The sequence below is a fragment of the Leptodactylus fuscus genome, chromosome 4 (genome assembly GCF_031893055.1).
Source record: "Leptodactylus fuscus isolate aLepFus1 chromosome 4, aLepFus1.hap2, whole genome shotgun sequence".
NCBI classification, from domain to species: Eukaryota; Metazoa; Chordata; class Amphibia; order Anura; family Leptodactylidae; genus Leptodactylus; species Leptodactylus fuscus.
Window position 1 is genome coordinate 185,319,040 of NC_134268.1, and position 10,137 is coordinate 185,329,176.

General features: G+C 41.2%; 1 protein-coding gene across 1 annotated transcript in view; it reads left to right on the forward strand.

Annotated features, from left to right (window-relative positions):
- OXSR1 (oxidative stress responsive kinase 1) overlaps positions 1-8,946 on the forward strand; it is a 72,485-nt gene extending 63,539 nt beyond the window's left edge. The window contains exons 11-18 of the mRNA XM_075271480.1: positions 1,523-1,645; positions 1,808-1,843; positions 3,023-3,151; positions 3,249-3,331; positions 4,132-4,184; positions 5,403-5,471; positions 5,955-6,019; positions 8,344-8,946. Of these exons, the coding sequence (XP_075127581.1) occupies positions 1,523-1,645; positions 1,808-1,843; positions 3,023-3,151; positions 3,249-3,331; positions 4,132-4,184; positions 5,403-5,471; positions 5,955-6,019; positions 8,344-8,418 (633 nt within the window). The 3' untranslated portion in view covers positions 8,419-8,946. The remainder of the gene's footprint in view (positions 1-1,522; positions 1,646-1,807; positions 1,844-3,022; positions 3,152-3,248; positions 3,332-4,131; positions 4,185-5,402; positions 5,472-5,954; positions 6,020-8,343) is intronic.
- Positions 8,947-10,137: the final 1,191 nt, after the last annotated feature.

Genomic DNA, 10,137 nt, shown 5'->3' on the forward strand with positions numbered 1-10,137 from the left:
GGGCGTTCACACTACCGTCAGTGTCCGACAGGTAGTGTCCGCTCCCAGTGTCCGTTCAAAATCTGGCATGGACACTAGGAGCGGACACTAGCTGTGTCCGTGACACCTGTCATTTATTTAAATGGCGATCGGGTGCGTTCTTTTGCACTCCGTGCCCTTCCTTCACTGTCCGCTTGTAAAGATGTCCGATGTCTGGTTTTTCTGTCCGCTTGAAAAGTCGGACATCTTTACAAGCGGACAGTGAAGGACAGGAAGAAAGAACGCACCCGATCGCCATTTAAATAAATGACAAGTGTCACGGACACAGCTAGTGTCCGCTCCTAATGTCCGTGCCAGATTTTGAACAGACACTAGGAGCGGACACTACCTGTCGGACACTGACGGTAGTGTGAACGCCCCCTAAGAATTTAGTGTCAGAAAGTCTGACACTCTTTCGTATGACACAGCCTTTTCATCCCTGTGCTTAGTGTTTGTCCTATAACTGTGACCTTACTAAGGGTTTCCCTATAAAGGACTCCAAACATGTTCTACTTTTAAATTTAAAAATTCTACTGAACTTTTTTTTTTTTTTTTTTTAATAAAATTAATTATTTATTTATTCTGAAGTGGTCACCCATGAAAGAAAAAAAAAAAAAAAAAGTAAAATGTTAGTTTCTGTATTGACTATGAAAACATTCCTAATAGGCAAACACTTCATGTATAAAGGGGTGTTCCCATAATCAACATCTATGACCTATCCATGGAGTAGGTGATAAGTATGATCGCTTTACGGCCACTATTAGTCATTAGATTGAGGGTCCCAAACTCATTGTTCCTGCGTGACCGCAGTGAGATTGCTCTTGAAGCCGTGGTTGTGTGTTCACTTGACGCTCCATTTTAAGTATATGGGACTGATGGGAAAAAACCCTTCAGTGCTGTTCTACTGTAGGTATAGGAGGGGATCCCCGCAGTGGGACCCCAAGTCATTAGACATTGATCACAAATCCTGTGGGTATTTGAGGAAAAACCGTGACTTATTCCCTAAGGTTTCCTAGAGTCACCTGAGAGTCACATGTAGTAAAACATTTAGCATTGCTATCTTATAATAAGTAATAAGCGAGAATGCAGAATATTCTTAGGTCACTCATAAATCAGGGGTCCTCAAACTTTTTAAACAGTGGGCCGGATGCAGAGCAGGTCGCACAGACATCAGGAGCGGTGCCCTCCAATAGGTAAAGTGAAGTGCGCTCCATGGCCTGGCCCGAGCTCCCCAGGAGCTTCATTATAAATGCACGCCTGCCAGCATTGTCGGCGGGGCCAGACAGAAGTACTTGGCGGGCCGCAGTTTGAGGACCCCTGCTCATAAAGCCTATACAATGTGCGGTGATCAGACTATAAATGAGATTAATATCCTTTTATCTAAAGTTCTGAAACAATAGAACAGCGGTACAGTGTCAGATGAGGACAGCGCGTGGTTGTGCGCCAGCTGCACAGTCTCACTCTCTGGTGCCATTACAGTATAGTATGCCTCTTCTGTTGACAGGTTCGGAGAGTGCCAGGATCAAGTGGTCGACTTCACAAAACTGAAGATGGAGGATGGGAGTGGAGTGATGATGAGCTGGACGAGGAAAGCGAGGAGGGTAAAGCAGCTGTGTTACAACTTAGGGTAAGTTTTTACCATTTAATATATGTATATGTATAGGATCTGAGCAAGAAGTCAGCACTTATTCTTATGTTAGGTTGTTAGAACACAACCCTGTTCTCCAGATAATATCCTGAGATAATGTCCTACTCTAATCTTGTTCTTTTTTTCTTTTTTTTCCTTCAGTCTCCACGTGTGAAAGATTCTTTACCAAACTCTGAGGTGAGAGATTGTAGTGCGATACTGTTTTCTAATATTCAGCTTTCCAAGCACAGTACAAGTCACTTGCAGAAAAACCTTTCCCTTGACTCAAATCATTCCTGTTTTTTCTATTGCATGCTGTACACTGCATCTCTATGTGTATGGTGTACGGGTATGTGGGTCTACATGCTCTTACATAACACAGAGAATCTGAGACTGGAAGTGACATTTCAAACAGACCAAGCACTATAAAACCTATGTGTCATGAAAGATGAGTTTCTTACCTTGTATATGTCACCAGGATCACTGTCTTATTTGTAAAATTTCCAGAGATATCATCAGTTTAACATATTTAGGATTGGGATATTTTTGTGCAACTGCTCCCAATCCTGACTGTGTTTTTAATAGTTGATATCTCTGGACGTATTACAGGTATGTGATCTTGTAGACTTATAATCGCTGAGAATCTCTAATTTCATATGACACCAAACGCACGTTTCTATGTTTTATATTGCTCAGGGTACCACTGTTTAAATCGGGGCCAGCCCCAGGTTTTGGTTGGGGACTTGGGCAACAGAGACTCAGTGGACCTCCTGTCCAACATTGTAGTTACAAAGGGGTCAGAGTGGAAACTTTAGGACAGGGAATTGCAGATGGACGGCAGTAAGATTAGCATGGATGTTTTCTGCACTTGGCTGCGCATTGCGTCCCCTTGAGCTCAATGGGCCCCGGTATCTGCCCAGGTTTGTTGCGTGCTACCACTGGCCCTGGTTTGAAGGAACGTCCTCCCAGCCTGAATTTCTCTGTATTACACTAGAGCCCACCCCTCCAATCTAGTGCTAGCAGTTTACAGATTCCTGATCTCAATACAGAAACGATGGAAAACATAAAGAAGCACAGGATTTCACAGAGAGAAACCGAAATATTTTAATAAAGTCAATTACAAAATTAATTAGTGCCACAAATACTTCCAGAAAATCTAAATTTGTTCACGTTGAGTTATTGTGAATCTACTTTGGGTATCAGATTTGTGCCAGATAGGGGCAAGGAACGCCCAAAGGAACCCCAGGCTGCATAAAATGTAGGCACTTTATAGCACAATCTTTCTTGCTGGAATTGTCATAGTCCAAAAATTTTTGTAAATGAAGGATAATAAATGGATAAAAGATGAAATAACGTTAACCCTATGTTCTGTTTTAGATGTTTCCTGCAACAGAGCCAAGCTCCACTTATCTCCAGACTCCAGCACAGTCTACAGCCAATCTACCTCAGTCATCTGGCCAAGCTCCACCTTCACAAGTGTCTGTTCCTGTCCCATCATCTGGACAGGTGAGCGGCCATATACACGGAGCGTCGCTCTTACCTACCTGCCCTATATCGGTACACGGCAATGTGCATGGCATTGACTATCGGTATTCCTTCATAGGCCACCCCCGCAGCTCCTGCAGCTCCTGTGCCTCCTACACCTGAAGAAGTGAAAGCTGTTATCAGTTTAGTATTACGATTAAGGTAGTTATTTTTGGTCTTTTTTGGGGGACTTTCTTCTGTTTAGCACTTGGCTCCTGTATTGTATTATTTTGACATCTTGTTAAATATGGCCTGTGTTTTAATGTGATATTTTTTTGTCCAGAAGGAAAGGTGTTAGTTTTATACTTACAACATATGGTGTTGTATACAGTGTTTATGGAGTGACATATCCTACAGCCTCATCCTCTTCAGTTACAACAGTGACACCTGCAGGTTGAATGCTGCAGTTCATGATACACAGAACATGAAGCAGGGAAGCAAAAGCTTTAGCTATACATGTTGTACTATTGATTTTTCCAAAATAATTGAAGATTTTGGAGAGAAATGTTCTAAAAGAAATGTCATGTAAGTGCTCATAGGGACACAATAAATAACAAATCCAAAAATCCAGGTAGACCGTGCTCCTAGAAGTTTGCTGCTAATGTCTAACAATTCTATATCTCTTTATGTATGGTAGTTAAGCTTATTTTTGTGCAAATGAGTGCTGCACCTCTCCAGGCGAGATAGGGATGCAATACATGTATCAGAGTCTACATCCTTTTATATAATAAGTCGGTTAATATATCAGAGCTTGGTTTTACTAACACAGAGCTCCAAATCTCCTCTATATACATAGATTTCATGGGGTTTCCCAGCAGTTAATTATATATTTAATAGGGCTTAGAATTGAGGTGCTAACCTAAAATTTGGGTTGCCTGCAGCCACCTCTATAGAGAGCTTACTGCATATATTGAACTAAATAACTGTGTTCACTTTTCAATTTATTTCTTTTTCTTCCTTAGAAATACAAAGAAAGAACTCAATGATATCCGGTTTGAGTTTACTCCTGGAAGAGGTTAGTTTGTATATTCCAATATTAAGTCAATTCTGATAGTTGTGTAGTAGCTAAGGATCCTGGTCTTGCTGGAAGTAAGGGGAATGACCATTAAAGTAGAACTATCAAATCAAATCTATGAAAATATATATATATATATATATATATATATATATATATAATGTGTGTTATATACTTTATTATCCTATTTTACTTTCTTTTGGTAGAAATCCGCCTCTAAAGTTCTCCCTATAAAGTGCCAGATATGCTACAAAGATTGTAATTCTTGTTATAAAGAAAATACAGTTGTGAGTGAGATTTTTATATGCGGCCTGAACTGCTGAATATTAAAGATCACATTCCTGACTGTCTCAGAATTTTAGCTTTCATATGACACCAGAACCACTGTACAATTGGCATTGTGTATGGGACTATCCCTGGCAATGCTTAGAGCATTGCTGAGCAGAACTTAGAGCAGGTTTTCAACTAAACCAAACACCCCGTACACAATAGTTTAAAAAAAAAATGACGCAAACTCTTTAAATAAGCACCTCAGCAATGTGTTCCTCCATCCTAAATAATTGTGCTTATATCTGTCCCTGTAAAGGAGGAGAACAGCATGGAGCGGCGGAGTATTTATCTGATAGCTTTCACCTCACTGACTCAACTCCATATCACGTTATTGACTTTGGAGCCTACAAATTCGCTGGCACCTCCTCTGTCTCTTCCCCAAGTTCTGGCCATTTTCCATCAAGTGGAGTTTACAATAGGACATCGACCTTTTACTATTATAAATGCTGCTGCTTATTCGGGGAAGAGGCCAGTCTATGTCCAGCCTAAATTCCCGCTTTCTTCAGCAGAAGCTGTACTGTATTCTACTGGTTATGTATGACTAATAGAGTCTCACTAGGATGAAATGCACAGATCAGACATTTTGAACACCAGACGGTGATATTACAAGCAGAAGATTGCAATATTTTCTTTAAATTTTATTTTAATAACAGTACTTTACAAAGTTATTCTAAAAATGCCCATTCAGATTACTTATTGCTATTTGTATTGATGGCACAACCCCTTTAAGAAACTGGATACTGTTGTACCAAATCCTGCCATATCTATGAGGGATGTGCTTTAAGAAGATAACACTATGTTTTATAGTTTCATGATCATATTCTGAATTTTTGGTCTCATTTGTTATATTTTACAGCGACCATGACCTAAACCAACTTTATATTCCAGATACAGCCGATGGTGTTTCCCAAGAGCTTGTCTCCGCTGGTCTTGTAGATGGAAGAGACTTAGTAATAGGTAATTGTTCAGGCTATTAAAGGCAATTTCTGGGAAATCCAATGAAACCTTACAAACATATTTTGTATGACGTAAAGCAGGTTCAATATCTCTGTGGGGGGGGGGGTGTTACCTTCTTTTCACCCTTCTCCCAATCCCTTGCCACGTCAAGGAGTTCAGGGCATGTCTTATTTGACTGAATTGAACATGTCAATGTGCAGCCTGAGATTTCTCTGCATCTGTTCTCTGTGAATCCCAGGGGCCCCTCGGAGGAGAAATAAAAAAATGTAATAATTTGTCTGCATTAGACACTTTCACATCTCACGTTTTTTTCATAGAAGTTACATAAGGAACTTACCCAGAATTGTGTAGCAGGAAATGTTGACCACTGCATGTGGCAAAACTGCAAAAAAACCACGTGTATTTTGTTTTTCTCTGTTTGTGGCGCGGGTTTGTGTCTGGTCTTCTTGTATTGTAATGTCATTGAACTATTCTCTCTTTTAGTTGCAGCTAATTTACAGAAGATTGTGGAAGAGCCACAGACTAATAGATCAGTCACCTTCAAGTTGGTACGTGCCGCTACACCCTGTGTATTCTGCATATCATCTGTTCAGTAGACAGTATTTTCTATGACTTGGCAACATGTATTTCATTTTGTGACTTTCTCACAGCCTTAAAGGGGTGGTGCAGCTTTAAATGGGAGAAACATCAAACTGAGCAATACCTTACCAATAACCTACCTTTCGGGTCTCCTGCTTGTCTCTATATCAGGGATCAGCAACCTTCGGCACTCCAGCTGCTGGGAAACTGAAATTCCCATCATGCTCCATTCACTTCCATAGGAGTTCCAAGAACAGCAGAGCAAGTATGCATGCTGGGATTGTAGTTTTACAAAAGCTTGAGTGCTGAAGGTTGTCAACCCCTGACCTATATCATGGCCTCCAGCAGTGGCATTTCAACACAGATATGTGGCCACTGCAACCGGTCATTGGCAATGACGGCCATAGACAATAGCTGTAACTTTACAAACTACGACCTGTAAAACATTAAAGGGGCTCTAGTTAAAAATGACTTTTCCCAGTGATAATCACATCCTTGCATAGGCTTTAGAAAGTCTATTCCACACCTACCTTTAGTATGTAGATTACCTCAGCAGTTTCTTAATAAGTCCGTTTTTATTCATATGCTAATGAGCTTCCAGCCAGCACAGGAAGTTCCCAGCAGCACTCGTCTGTCCTATTATCTCATATGTGTGTGAGGCAAAAAGGAAGCTGAGGCATCATCCGCAGCAGCCTCCCATAGGAAACAATATGAGAGGAGTGCACGATGTATCTTGCACCAGTCTAATTAGCATATGAATAAAAACAGACTTATTCAGAAACCACTGAGGCAATCTACATACTAAAGGTAGGTGTGGAATAGGCTTTCTAAAGCCTATGCAAGGATGTGATTAGTTAAAAATAACTTTTCCCAGTGATAGAGCCACTTTAAGGATTTTTCATTAAAAATTCACATTATAAGGCTGAGGCCCCACATTGCAGAAATGCAGCTTTTTTTGTTGTGGTTTTTTTAAGCCAAAAGCATGAATGGCTACAAAAGGAATGAGAAATATATAAGAATTTCTTATACTTCTGCCTTTTGTTCAATCCACTTCTGGCTTTGGCTCAAAAAAACGCAGCAAAATCTGCAACAAAAAAAGCTGTGTTTCCGCAACATTGGGCCTTAGGGAAGGGCTAGGGAACCTTGGCTCTCCAGCTGTTGCAAAACTACAACTCCCAGCATGCATACTTGCTCTGCTGTTCTTGGAACTCCCATGGAAGTGAATGGAGCATGTTGGGAGTTGTAATTTCACAGCAGCTGGAGAGCCGAAGGTTCCCTACCCCTGCCTTAAGGTGTTTTGTTTTTTTGTTTTTTTGGGGTTTTTTTGAAAAACGCCACTGGATTTATTAGTGTTGAGCCAAAGCCAGAAGTGGATCCAGTAAGGAGAAGTACCGTAGATGTCCTCCCTTTCCCATTTGTCAAAAAAATTCATTGAAAAAGATTGTGTGTGTCAAACCATCCAGATTAGTTTTTTTTCCCCTTTTCCCATAGACTTCCAGGTTAATCTGTGAACATTCAACACACTTTCATTTAACTTTTCCTTTTGTCACATATAAAACATGTTATTCGGTCTCCATTGTCTCATCTTGGGAGAAATGTAGTTCTGCCGTCAAAGGAAACTTTCTCCAGTCTCTAAAGGGGGGGGGGTTCTTACAAAGAAAACCACCAAATCGTAGGATTTTCACCAAATATCATAGGGGGTCGGGCGTTACTCACTTTTCACATTTGGTCACCTTTCTGTGGCAGTAACCTACAACACCTTGCTTGTTTCAAGATATTGGCAAAGACTTCTGTCCCTGACCCCACCAAAGTGTTAAAGGGGTTTTCCAAGAGTTAAATATTGATGACCTATTCAACACCCAGGACCCCCACTGTGTAGCTGTTTATGTTATGTTCAGTGAACATTGCTTCAGAATCACAGGCCAGTGATGCCACAGTCTCTTCAAACAGTAGAGCAGTAAGGCAGCACGGTGGCTCAGTGGTTAGCAATGTGGCCTTGCAGCGCTGGGGTCCTGGGTTCAAATCTGCAAGGAGTTTGTATGTTCTCCCCGTGTTTGTGTGGGTTTCCTCCCACACTCCAAAGACATACTGATAGGGGATTTAAAAACAAAACAAAAAAAACAGTAGATAAGTGAGATCCAGGGTGTCAGAGCCCTACCGATCAGATATTGACCTGTCCTAATGATAGGATATCAATATGTTACTCTCGCTAAACCTTTACTTTACTACTACCGGTATGGCTAATATAAATAATGATCACAATGGTCTTACATCTCGCGTTTTCTCTTTGCAGGCCTCTGGGGTGGATCCTTCTGACATTCCAGACGATGGGAAGCTCGTAGGATTTGCACAGCTCAGTATTAGCTAAGCTGCTGTTTTCTGAGCTGCTTCTTAATAAAACCTACATCTTCATCATCATCTTTCTAATGCTTCTCTCGGCCTACAGAACCACTACTGCCAAAGAATCAAACTCTGGCTTGTTTCGGAGCTGTAACAACATGTATTACTTTTACTCTTGTCTAACAAATGTCTCTAAACTTCGTGTCATGACATACACACTGAGAGGTCAGAGCTTTGTAACCGACAGCGATCAAAAGTGTTTCTGCACATGATTAATTTGGATTTCTTTTTATCTTCATGTGAAAGTGCTAGTTGCCTTTTTTTAGTGGGGAGGGGGCTGCCGGCAGAACGTGTTGGTGGTCCCTTTGTCACTATAGGGGTCACTGCACCTCTCATACCTGTTTGTTACTGTTGCCTTATTTGAGAATACTACTGAGTATGGAACTTTGGGTTTCTACCACTCCTAAACACTCAAGGCAAAGAGAAATTAATTTGGGGATCTGATTTTTATTGGCTTTAATTTAAAGTGAACAGAAAAGAGTCTAAATAAAAACAAAAGTAATAATTTGTGTTCCTGCGTTTGATTTCTTACTAATCAAATTAGGTCAAATGTGAATATGGTCATCGGTCAGGTTCATACGGAACATATGGTAATGGTAAGTTTTCTCAATACCAGGCACAACTTAGTGGCAGCTATAGAGTAAAGCAAGAAAGGCAAAGCGTTTTTTTTTTTGGACTCATATACAATAGAGATGAGCGAACACTGTTCGGATCAGCCGATCCGAACAGCACGCACCCATAGAAATGAATGGAAGCACCAGTGACGCTGACTTTGCCGGCGGCCGGCCGGCGTCACAGGTGCTTCCATTCATTTCTATTGGTGCCTGCTGTTTGCTCATCTCTAATATACAACCCCTTTATAGGGTTTGGAAGATGCCTAGGTTCCTTTACTAGCTGTTGGCATTTCCTAAAGAGACTCTGTGATGATTTCTTTTTACATATTGTGTTATTTCAAACCCCATTCCTTCCATAGAAATTGATATCTACTCGGTGTCTTTCCTTATCCTTGACCTTCTTTAATATGTTATATAATCGTAGTGTGACCTCCATTTTCTAGCATAGGTTTTTGTGCAGAGAACCAACATGTGACTTCAGATTTATCAAAGGCCCAACCTCTGTTCTTCCGCCCAAGTTCTTCTATCAAAGTGCCTCCTTGCTCCTCCTCTTCCTCTCACATAATCTGCTTCCTATAGCCCACCTTTGACACATTCTTCCCATAGTTCTTGCATCTTTCACAGTCTGGTCACCATGCCCCATTATTTTTACCCAATTTTGTTATGAGCAGTTGTTGCAGCTTCCAGGACCTTTGGTGACTCCAACCTCAGAGCCCTGGAAGGTTTCTTTTTATACACAGTCCAGTCATATTAATGTGAGCTCCGCCTAATTTTGATATCAACGTTAAATAACCAATCGCAGAAGGCACGTGTCCTCAGCCATCTGGGTGCACTCATCATTGTGGAAGGCACACGGGATCAACACAAGTATGCATCTATCCTTGCGGACCATGTTCACTCCTACATGCGAAATGTTTATCCTCAGGATGATGGCATCTACCAGCAGGACAATGCGACGTGTCATAAAGCTCACAGTGTACGTGAGTGGTTTGAGGAGCACAAGGATGAGTTTACCGCACTCCCTTGGCTAGCAAATTCCCCAGACTTGAACCCAATCAAGAATCTGTGGGACC